At 37.7% G+C, this 12,671-nt stretch overlaps 1 protein-coding gene across 1 annotated transcript in view; it reads right to left on the bottom strand.

Annotated features, from left to right (window-relative positions):
• Positions 1 to 12,671, bottom strand: part of COL19A1 (collagen, type XIX, alpha 1) — a 288,872-nt gene that overhangs the window by 4,547 nt on the left and 271,654 nt on the right. Inside the window, exons 46-47 of the mRNA XM_004674041.1 lie at positions 11,235 to 11,396; positions 8,859 to 8,925 (exon numbers count right to left, since the gene is read on the bottom strand). Of these exons, the coding sequence (XP_004674098.1) occupies positions 8,859 to 8,925; positions 11,235 to 11,396 (229 nt within the window). The remainder of the gene's footprint in view (positions 1 to 8,858; positions 8,926 to 11,234; positions 11,397 to 12,671) is intronic.

Raw genomic sequence — 12,671 nt, 5'->3', positions numbered from 1 at the left:
AAATGTCTTTAGTAATAAATTTAAGACATTTTCCAGGAATGCTGTGAATGTATATATCATAATTTGAAATATGCTAACACATTTTTTGATACACTCTTCCAAAGGTAGAATTTCATTCCTCCATTCTTCTGTGTGGTCTGGACTTAACTTTTCATTTCTAATAATTAGGAAAGACATGGAATTGACAGTGTACAACTAGAGAAAGTAAGTCATAAAAGGTTCTCTTAGGGCCCTCCCTGGTAGCACAGTGGGTTAAAGCACAGCACTAAGAAGCTAAAACTACTTCAGCAAGAGTTTGATCCCATCCCTGGAGGTGACCCACGTGGTGCAGTAGACCTCTCCTGACCCCCCTCAGTAGTATACTTTGTTAGTCTGCCTGTTCTGCTCCCCACTTTGTCTCTGGTGAATCCTCTCACTGCCCCTGCACCTTTGGCCTGTACCCCAGTTCTGTATGCATAAATAAATAAATCTTTAAAAAATAAAAAGATTTGGACCCTCCCTGGTGGCGCAGCAGGTTAAAGCACTGCACTAAGAAGTTAAAGCCACTTCCACATGAGTTCGATCCCCGCCTGCCCCGGAGGTGATCCACATGGCGGGCAGACCTTTCCTGACCCGCACACTGCTCCCCTCAGCAGTCTACTTCATCTATCTGCCTGTTCTGCTCCCTGCTGTGTGTGTGGTGAATCCTCTCACCATCCCTGCACCTCTGGCCTGTACCCAGCTCTGTATCCATAAATAAATAAATCTTTTTTTTAAGAAAAGATTCTCTTAGATAGCTTACTCTAGAGGAAGCTTTTATGAATTGTTCTCAAGGAACATTACCATTGTCACGTGCCCTTTTACCAAAACTCCTGGAGCCTAACACTGTTCATCTGGGTCCAAAGGAAAGCATTCAGGGAAGAAATGAGGGATGATTAAAGGTGCTTGCTCAGGTGAAGGCATTAGGCCACGAGTCCCTCCACTGAGGTTCTAAGTACTGAGACACTTCCTAACAAGCCAATCACACTTTTGGATGAAACTGAGTTGTACAACATTGGTGTATTAGTAATTTGTGAGGTTTTAAATATCTGATAATGAGGGATTTTATTGTTATTCTCCACCCTCCCCCCCCCCTTTTTAATTGACCTGTAAATCAGCACTGTAGTGTTTTGCAGTGCTGGATTTCTCCCCTCAGGGGTGGTCACTTAGTGCTCCTACCACCAGTGCACCACAATCCTTTGTCTCAGTCCACCTTACTCCACCCATCTTTAATCTTCTCCCTCCCAACCCATGCCTTAAATGAGGAGTTATAAAAAAAGAATTTTGGCACTAAAATTCCTAAACAAGTTATCTTACTAGCTGAATCAAACTTTCTCTGTAAGTAGGGTCCTCCAGGGCACTTTATACTTTTGCACTAACTCTTCTTGTTCAGGAATCAGTTTTTCAAGAAGAACTATTAACCAGGTTCACCCACTATATAGCCTCATCCACTAAAAAGATTATCTTCTGGTGACCTTGTACAGGGGTGGAATGAGAAATGGGATCAAAAATGGTGGGGGAGGAAAGTGCACTGGACTATGGTGATGGCACATGCATGATTTGATGATGGGAAGTCAATGGGGATTACAACTGAGATGGGAAAAGGCACAAAATGATGTAAAAATAAACTATTGTATGTAAAAAAAAGTTAAAAAATAAAAGATTATCTTCTGGTAAGTTTTATTTATCACTGGAAATCTGTTAAATAATGGTAAAACATTCCTTCTCAACATTCCTTTTTTTGAATTATCACTTCAGGATTTTATATTATAGAATTCTTGGTTATTGATGCCATATAGGTCATTGTTCAGCTAAATTTGACCTCAAAAACATATTCAATATTTTACTATTCTAAAGATTACAACCTATTACTGAATTCTTTATTCAAACTTGCTTGGGTTGTTTATTTTCTCTGCATCACATTCAACAAATTTAATTATGCATAACTAAATTTAAAATAGAAAACTGAAGTGCATATCCTTGCCATGATGAAAAAAATCTAACCACATTGTTTTTCTTTTCTTTTCACATATTTCCCAAAAAGCAAGTTCAAATAATTTCATTTTTAAAAGCAACTGACAAAAGTTTTCAGGGACACAGTGTATAATAAGAAATGATACTTTGATGTAAAACGATCAGCATGGGTCTGGTGTAGATAAATCTTCTAGAAAATGTTACTGCTGATCATTTGTGCGTTTACTTTGCATAGAAGGACCAAGTGATAGCAACATCTTAGAAACTATAACTTCTAGTTAGAAAAAGCAAAGTCCAAAGTTTTCTCATTACTTGGTTTAGTAAATTTAGTTGAACTCTAAAGGTATATTTGTTTAAACATATATATATGTTTTATGATTTTTTTGATAAAGAATAAATACCTCCTGAATGAGACCACTTTTTAGTTGGCTTTCAATAAAATGTGTTTTAAAATAGTAGGTGCTTTTTGTGTTTTTTTTTTTGGTATATATATATATATAAATATGTAAAACAGGACAGAAATAGTTATTTAGCATAAAGGTAATAACTTCATCTGAACCCTACTCTAGTGGTTTAGAAGTTAAAATAAGATATTCCTGAGCCTCTAAATAAGCTGTAGAGACCTATATTCTTAATTACCTTTCTTCTATTTTCAGGAATCTTTCTCAATTAAACTGTTTTTGGTCATGTTTTCAAACGAGGCAGGAAATTGAGGAGTTTGGATAGGAGCACACATAAACCAAACACACATATTCTGTCTGCCAAGGCAAACTCACAGCAGTCATCTTAACAAATGAGACCAATAGCTCAGCTTCCTCAGAGAACTGGGCTCATTAATAAAATGCAGACATTAATATTAATGCATGATAAAGTACATTATATGGAGAAGGAAAGGATATTCAAATGTCATCTGGCCTATTTCTATCCTTTGTTTCACAGTTAGAATTTGTAAATGCTTTCAGAGAGAGAAATTCATCCTATTTGCCTAATGCCCATTCAAATGTTTCACTGTTTTCAGGTACAACTTCCTCTTATTATCTCTTGTTACCCCATTATGAAAACAAAGAGTTGTTAGTGAATATTCCCCTTGGGAAATCAGTCATATACTTTATGATATTGTTATCCTTTGGCCTTTAAGTTAAATAACTTTTACTCATAGGCTTGGTAATCTGTTTTGTAAATTACTTTTTGGTTCCATCTTCCAGGACTCTCCTATAAATCTTTTAATACATGGAAAGCAACATTAGATTTCTTTTACATTAACTTTTAGTTCAACATCATCATTTGGTGGATTCAGATTTGTTTTGTGGTTCACCAGGACCAGGTTGTTTTGCTACATTTATTTCTGGCCCAATCCTTTGCCAGCTTTGTAAGCATGTTGCTTTGAAATGTTATTGTGGGTAAAGAGGGTGGGTAAGATTGACCAGATGAGTCTGCTTTAACTCCCTCCTGGATCCCTGCAAAACCATTTTTTTAAGTCATAAAACTACAAGAGTGGAGTTATGAGCATCCAAGGAGGTAACACAACAGAAAATTTGGAAGCTGAAAACCAAATAGCTGAGTGACAAATGACTTAGCAGCCTTAAGAAAGCCAAATCTTCACACTAGAAGCTGAGAAACAACTAGTTTTAAGCCACAGAATCCTTAGCAGCCTCAAGAATTAGCAGCAGAAATTGTATCCGGAAGTGGGGGGTGAGGGGAGGAGGGACATTAACATAAGGAAAAGTGGTTGAAAGTCAGTTTAGAAAAGACCGTCATCTGTGCTACACAGTTGTAGCAGCCTCTCCCCATTCCCCATCCTCTTCAAAAGACTGAGGGTTTATGATGTGAAAAGGGTAAAAGATTGTCTCAGTACTGAGGATGTGATTCCACTGAGACTTGGGTTTTCCCATAGAAAACAAGGAAATTAAATGAGCATTTCATGCTCTGTGCTGAAGCCTACTCATATTTTCCTACTTTACTCCCCAAATACTGGCAACCAGACAGGAAATGGAAGTGTTTTCCTTTGGGGAGTCTGATGAGAATAAAAAGAAAGATTTAAATACACTGAACTTGAGGGTCCCTCAATTAAAAAGCCCAGCTAGACTCTCCAACAGTTAAGTCCCTTGTTAGCAAGCCCCACCATTACCTCACAATTTTCACATTTTTAAAACCCACTATTTTGTATGTAAGCAGACAACCAAAGAGAACTGGCACTGAAGATTCCTTGAAAATAAGTGAGAGGCCCTCTCCTCTCACCCAAAGAAAAAGGAACAAATTAGAAAAAATAGAAACTATGCAGCGGAAAATACTTTTTAAACTGATAATCTCCAACACAGGTATTTATGTATTTATTACACACACTAATAATACTTGTTTCCTTGCTGACAAGGAAAGAATTGAGCCTTGCATCCAAGCTTGATGTAGGACTAGCTGAAGGGGATAACAAACGGATAGTCAACTAGGCCTAGCATCCGGGAGATACAGGTGGGAGGAACTGGACCTAGCACCAGGGGACACAGTGGTGGGTCACCCTTTGGAATGTGAACCTAGATCTATATAAAAGACCCTTTCCCCCTTATTGAGTTGGCAGTAGCTGCGGACCCCACCCTAGGGGCTTTGTCTCAGCTGCTGTCCCGGAGCAATAAACTCTGCTTGCTCAGCCTTTCTGCCTCCTGTCTTTCTTTCTTGTAGCCGGTCACAGAAGTTGGGGCAAAACAATACTTAGTTGTAGAGATGCAAGAGCTGTTGCAACCTCAAAACAAGAGAACAGGGTAATACATATTCACATATACATACAGTGATGACCAGGCTTTTTCATTACTGGCCTCTGTGGCTGTCACCTGCAGCCTTGAATGCAGGAGGCACTTGGGGTTGTGGGCTTGGGACATGCATGCCTGATGGTGGACACCTGGGGTATGGCATAGGTGAGGGTAAGTGAGGACACCTGAGCCTAGAGCCTAGGCTCTAAGCATCACACAGAAATGTCTATGGTAGAGGACAACTACGACAGTATGAGGGAGTACTGCTAGAGGAAGAGACCATGAGACAATGCCAGAGAAAGCCCAAAAAAAGCATACAGATTTTCTGGGGACTGGGATGTCTGCCTGCCTGCACTATAACATGCATATGAAATACATGGATTAAAAAAGAGAAAACATAGTGAATGTTTTTTTTTTTTTTTCCAAACAATGGAAATCTGGAGGCAGAAGTATAATTCGGGGACACTTAGTCCTTTTCTCCAACAATTGTAGGTATGGCCTATTGAATCCAAAACCAAGATTGTCTTAAAAACCAAGAGAAGTTCTTGAGATGTAAAGAGATGTTTGCCAGATGTTTCTCCACATCCCCGCATAGGTTGGTAAATTCTTCCAGCATGATGTCCTAAATCCCTAAGTAAAATAATGTGATATAGCAAGTTACATTCTCATATCTGGCAAGATCCTAATTTGTGTGGGTATATTATGGTTATCGGCAAAGCCCTTATAAAACCAAAAGAAGCTAAACTGAGGAACAATGCTTCTGTCTCCACCCTCTGTGGCCACTTGACTTTCAAAAGGATTTGACTTGTTGGTTAATCATATTGTGAATTTAATCCAACCTTAAATTGGGTTTACTTTTATACATTGTGATCCACCAGACTTGGGATTGGTGGAAAAATACGGCCCTCCCCCATGGCTAGGATGCTGAAGGAGGGTTTGATGATTTAGGGAACAGCCTGCACTGTGAGATCTGTGAGAGTTGCTGTCAGTGGGGTCACTAGGAAAACTCTAAAAGGAGTTGAAAAGCTCCATGAGCAGAACCCAAGTTTTGTGTCCTGCTTGAGAATTTTACCAGAGCCCTCTTTCTGGATACCTAGGATGAAAAAGTAGGGATCTTAATTTCCTGAGGATTCCCTTCGCTCCATAATGACAGTCTGTGACTTGCTAATCGGCGAATCATGTGAAACTGTAACTGTGCAGGGGAGAGTGGAGCAGGGATAAGCATTAACTGTCATTGACATAGTTATTGTGAAAGAGCTAAGAGAGGCAGGTGGATGTTACTTAACTGAAGCACTTAACTAAAATTGTCTTAACATCTGAAAATTATTTTTTGATTTTATATAGAAAGCATTATGAAAAGGAAAGTTGTGACCTGGGAACTCAATGATTTGTGCAAGTGGAGTTTTTCTTTTTCTGTAAATGGTATTTAGAAATTACAGAAAAGGTACTGTCTAAGTGGAAAATTAAATGAGCTGAATTGGAATAACCTTGGAACACATTAACTAAAGTGCTCAATAACTAAATTCTGGGTTTTAGGTATACAATTTTATTTGGGAGAAGACAGCTTTGCTGAACTAGTGCCAACAGTGATGAAAAGAGAGGGGCCTCATATTGGGAGCCTCAGAATCTAGTCTCAGGAAACACTTTCCTTTTGAGCCACTTCAGAATATTGTTGAGAGACCAACATATCTACGGCTTCTGAGAGAGCACCGCTAACTCACCTGGACCTAGCCAAGCTGGAGGAGTCTGAGAGAGGTTGGAGGAAAGATGGGGGTGAAGCTAGAGGAGACATGGGAAGACTGCACATCCCTCAGCTTCAAAACATGCAGGGTGTGATGTGAGAGAGAAAGGAGGGCCAGGAAGGCAGCTGGAACTCCTGGAGTTAGAGGAGACCCTTGCCAAGAAAAGTGCAAACCAGGTGAACTCTTTCACAAGAACTATGTCAATGACAGCTCAGTCGCCCAGACTTCCCTCTTCAGGGGTGACAGTCCTTCGTGGAAGTAACCAGAAAATGGACTTGCAAAATGAAGACCTCCTATACTATATCTCAACATATTATTTCTGCTAGTGCTCGGTTTATATTTTATGACATTCCTAATCAACCTTTATAAAATCTACCGAAATATTTAACATGTTTTCATCTAGAGTTTTAAGAACTCAAACTTTAACATTAAAGCTGCCTGAGATAAAACATAACTGGCATAGAACCCATGAATCTGTGAACATAGACTGCAAGGAAATTAAGGGCAAAAAAATTAAAAAATATGCACCTCTGGCCTGTACCCCAGTTCTGTATGCATAAATAAATAAATATTTTAAAAAATTCTTCCCTTTAAAAAAATTATCAAGTCAGAGCAAGGAAAAGATATTTAGGAGAGATGAGGTAAATTGAAATCAACGGTATGGGTTCATGACCTTTAAAAAACATTTTTTTCCTCTGGTGTCAGTGAAGCAGCTAAAAATTCCTGTGTCCTGCTCTGTCTCTAGTGTGCATGTAAAGTAAGTTAATATGCACTCAAGCATTAGATTTTCATCTCTAAATAGCAATGACTGCTTAAAATAATCAGGGCTTCTTGGAGAGCAGTTAATTCCATGTTTGCAATAGAAAGACTTAAGATGAACTTGAAGCATCTTGTAATCTTATTTCTTGCAAAATTCAATAATGTATTTGTGAACTAACGATGCTTAGCAAAGGAGGCAGGATCCATGAGAGCCAGTATGGATTCATTTTGCAGAGACAAATAATTTGCAATTTATTAAGCCAAAGTTGAGGGGAGTGATTTTATTAAGCCAAAGTTGAGGGGAGTGATTCTGATTTTTAGCAGATCATGTTACAAAAAGCATGTGATATCCTTGTGAGTGGAAGAGAAGTGAACAGTGATTTTAGGGCAGCTCTCTGAGTCAGAACTCACAGAACAACACACTAATAGATAATTCAAATGGGCAGGAGAAATGTATTAGCATTTAGAAAGGTCTAATTCTTGATTCTTAACTATTTTTTATTAAACCTTTCTGTCAACTTTGATGATGGTATTTTTATAAAATTTATAGATAACACAAAATTCCAAGGGTCAGCCAAACTGCCCTATAATCACATAGAGATCTTCCAGATGGACAATGTAAGAACAAGAATCACTTGAACTTTAATAAGAAACAAAATCACTTAGATTTTTAAATGGACATTGTACATAATTAAGAACACTTAATTTCTGAAAAGTTTGTATAAGGAAGACCCAAGATTGCTGGTTAATTAAAAACTCAAAGTCAATTAACAGTGATGTGGATGATTGTTTTAAAGGATGTTGTCTTGGGCTTCATTATTGAGGTGTCTATACCAGGAGTCAGAAAACTTCCCCAGCTAAGGATATCATAGTAAATATTTAAGGATTTACCTGCTACATGGTCCCTGTCACTATTACTGCTCAGCAAGAAAAGCAGTCAGACTAAATGAATAAAAGAATAAGTGAGATTGCTCTAATAACACTTTATTTATGGACACAGATTTGAATCTCAGATTATTTTCAAATGCCATAAAATATTCTCTAGGTTTCAAAAAAATATTAGAAAGTGTTTAACCATCCATTTCTAATGTACCCACTCCTGATAAAAAAAAATAACAAAAAGGAAAGATATTCTTAACTTATGGACCATATAAGCATAGGTGCAGGTTGGACTGTAGGCGATAGTTTGTGGTCTTTGGTCTAGATCAAGAGACTCTCTGCTCTGCTCAGGTCAACACTTCTAAGTGAATGAGGTTCACTTACATATAAGCATTTCTCAGGGGTAATGGTCAGGGCCTGGATACATTTAATACTCTGTGGAGGAGGAAGTTGAGGAGCAACTAAAAACTCAGAGATTGAGAAATACTCACAGATTGACATGTGAATAAGGAAACTACTTTACCTGTGCTTTAGGACAGGATCACTTATAAGGAGGAAAATTTAACATACTCTCAGGAAGAATTTCCTATTAAAAGCAGAAACAGAGCTTTTTCATCATGAAGTAGATTGCCTCATAAAGCTGTTGTATAAATATATTTTGAGAATGTGGCTGAAGGGATTTCTACAGCAAATGGAGGAAGGGATTTATGTAAAAAATTCAAAATGTTTATTAAGTGACTCTAACCTTCAAAAATCCTTAGAACCTCCTGATTAATATACTTCTTTATTTCTTCAAATGAAACTGCATCAGCCTGAAGAAAAAGAAAAAAAAAAAGTTAAAATAGATCATGGCACCAATGAATACAGAACAGAAATGTGGGTTTATGTTTGAAAATGTGGGTTGATTTGAAAGTGTGTAGAAATATATTGATCACCAAACATGTGTTTGGCAATTGACTATTACAGGCAATAAGTATTTTTTTTTTTTTTTAAAGATTTATTTATTTGTGCATACAGAACTGGGGTACAGGCCAGAGGCTCAGGGGCGGCGAGAGGCTTCACCAGAGACAGAGTGGGGAGCAGAACAGGCAGATGGACGAAGTACACTGCTGAGGGGAGCAGCGGGCGGGTCAGGAGAGGTCTGCCACGCCATGTGGTCACCTCCGGGGCAGGCGGGAATCGAACTCATGCGGAAGCGGCTTTAGATTCTCAGTGCAGTGCTTTAACCCGCTGCGCCACCAGGGAGGGCCGCAATAAGTATTTTTTGTTTTGATAAAATAGGAAGGAGTTGAAGCACAAAATTGCTTTAAGTGCTGTATGTAGACTCATAACCAGAGATAAGACTAGTTCCTATTGAATGGAAAGACATGGCTTCATACAATTAGGAAAGACACTTCCTAAAGCTTCACTTCAGAAGTTAAAGAATTTGAAAAGTGGTTTTATGAAAAGTGGTTTTATAGTATTAGAATTTCAGATACAACTTCTAACCAATCCCTGGATACTGGTAAAAATAATATCTAACTGATGTTACATATCTTCAAAGGAAGAACACCTTGAAGAGATCCCAGATTATACTGGATTATTCTTTATGATGTTTTATTAGTGGGCTAAATTTACTAAGTCTTACCCATTTCATGTTTCAGTTTATTCTGTAATATAAAAACACAAGCTTATTTGTATTAAGTTTTTTTCTTCTTTTTTAATGGAAAATTCTGGGACCTTATAAAGAAAAGTAGGTAAATAATGTTGGCTGAACTTTTAACTCCCTTATAAATAAGTTCACATAATTTGATGTGACTGTAACATTTAAAATAGTAATGTTTTATTATACTACATATATATATATATATATATATATTTAAAGATTTATTTATTTATTCGTACAGAACTGGGGTACAGGCCAGAGATGCGGCAGGTGAGAGGCTTCACCAGAGACAGAGAGGGAGCAGAACAGGCAGATCGACGAAGTACACTGCTGAGCAGCGGGTGGGTCAGGAGAGGTCTGCCTCGCCCTGTGGATCTCCTCCAGGGCAAGCGGGGATTGAACTCATTTGGAAGTGGCTTAAGCTTCTTTGTGCTGTGCTTTAACCTGCTGCACCACCAGGGAGGGCCCTACTACCTAGATATTTTTAAGGGGAGACCATTATTTTTCATGATGGTGAGGATTTCAAAGTATTTCATTACTCTTCTTTGCACTTTGGTGGTCACTTGTATTTGGTGGTTATTCTTCAAGGGTATATACATGGTATTAAAGGGAATGTGATTGGTTTATAAGTGATTTGTGTAAGTCAGAATAGTTCTAGGGGTGCCCTATTCCAATGCTTTATTTTCAAAGGTGAATGGGAAAAATGTACTTGAATTTATGCAACTAATATCAAATACCAACATAGTACTGAGAGTTCATTATAAGGCTTTATCCAAATACATTTTAGGGACAATGGGTAAAAATAAAGATGTTTGCATATTGTGAAAATGTCTAATTTTGCCCTGCATCTGGTATTGGCTGATTATCTGAATTACACATGTCCTAAACTCCCTGACTAGACTCCAGAACCCACCTTTCTTCCTGCCAAGGATATTTCCAGGGAAAGTTTCTCTGTGAAATGGATACCAAGCATATCTCCTGAGGCTGCTGAAAGAGACAAGTTTCCTAACCAAACACTCTTTTTTGGCTGAATTTGGTTCCACTACAAAATACTACTCAAGGCAGATTTGTTCTTCTGATAATTTAGAAAGTAGAGTTCTAATAAGAAACAGATGTTTGTGTTTTCTATGTAGTGTAAGAGACATTATAGACAGAATTTAAGGATAAAGAATCTGTCTGACCTACCAAATAAGTTATGATCTTGGACAAGTCAACTCTCAGTTTCTGCATGTGTAAATGTGTGGTGGAAAGTTGTAAGAATCCACAGACATCATCTATATATAGTAAGTGCTTAGAAGAGAATTTAGTATATGACTTGAAGTATATTACACTTCTTTCCACTCACAGTGACCAGATTAGGCTCATTTTGTGTATATTCATATGTGGTTCATATATTATTTACAGGACTGCTTTCATTATGACAGGGATGCCTGGCCAAATCAGCTCTGAGCTCCTGGGACTCTTGGCACTACTCACCGGAGTGCCAGGGATTCCTGGAGGGCCTTGGTGCCCAGGAGATCCCACAGAGCCCTTGCTTCCTGGTGGTCCCACAGGACCTATGGCCCCTTTCATGCCTGGAAGGCCTGGTTTTCCCCGTTCACCTTGTGGTCCTCTGTCTCCCGGAATGCCCTGGTCACCCTGTTTAGGAAAAAAGTTAAAATAAAGAATGACTTCTTCTGGAACCACATGTGGCTAAGAGTAAAGTTTCTGGATTATTATTAGCTCTACTAGCTGTGAAGCCTTAAGCAAGTGATGTAAATCCTCTGTGCTTTAACTCCACTACGTAGAGTGATGATAAGAAATAAATGAATTAACTCATGCTTAGAACATGCCTACCCTGTTGAAAGCAAGCAAGAAAAAGTAGTACAATGCCATTGTATCTGGTTTCTAGAAGCAAATACATCTAGAATGATGACATTTGTGAAAGTCAATAGAAGCTGTCACTTCAGGCTTGGGTTCCCTTTGAAATGACAAATGACTACCAGGGGAACCTCATTACTGTGATTTTTCACTAAAATTTTTTTTAGGATATTCATAAGCTCTCCTAAAATCATGCGATTTTCCCCACTAATTTTCTCTGTATGAATCTTTACAGATTTTGGCATTATCTTTTGTACTCATTTTTATATGCATGTGTGTGTGTGTGTATTTGAATGTATTAGTGCTGTGTTAGAAATTTACACAATTCAGATAGATGAGAAAGGAGCTTTTGGAACATTCTGAAGCAGGTGATTGGGGTGGACCACTGTCACTTAGATTATTGAATCAATAGCATACATCAACATTTGTAGAGTGAGATGCCGTAATAAGTTAATAATAAGATTATATTAGATGTGCCAGGATCTAATAAGAAGCTTCTTTAGTGCTGGCTTTTATTCTGTATGTGTCTAGTATTGTATGTTTGTTAGTAAGAGTGTACTTGTGTGTGTATGTGTGAGAGAGAAATATCTGAAATGGAAAAATTAAAAAAAAGAAATAAAGCACATTTTGATCATGTACAAAATAATCTCTACATATTAAAACTTTTATAATTTAAACACAAGTACATTCACCACAGAAGTGTGTCTTCTTATGAAGACCCTACATAAGAGGACTAGGTGAGTGAAATAAGATATATCCAAAAAGCGGGGTAACATGTAACTATTGAAAGGTAGATGCAGATCTAATTTACTGACATGAAAAGATGGTCATTACATAGTTAGATGAAGAAGAAGTAATTTACAAAAACAGTATGAACTAATTTTTTTTGAAATATATATTTACATATATTGATACTTTCAGTGTAATTGTATATTATGTCCAAGAAGTGAGAGAAATGGGAACATGTCCAAAGTATCAATAGTGCTCATCTCTGTGTTGTATGATAACACAGAATTTTTTTCTATTTTACTTATTTCTATTTTCATATTTCAT

Source organism: Condylura cristata, unplaced genomic scaffold (assembly GCF_000260355.1).
Source record: "Condylura cristata isolate star-nosed mole 26May11 unplaced genomic scaffold, ConCri1.0 scaffold00001, whole genome shotgun sequence".
NCBI classification, from domain to species: domain Eukaryota; kingdom Metazoa; phylum Chordata; class Mammalia; order Eulipotyphla; family Talpidae; genus Condylura; species Condylura cristata.
This window is presented reverse-complemented; position numbering and strand designations above follow the sequence as displayed.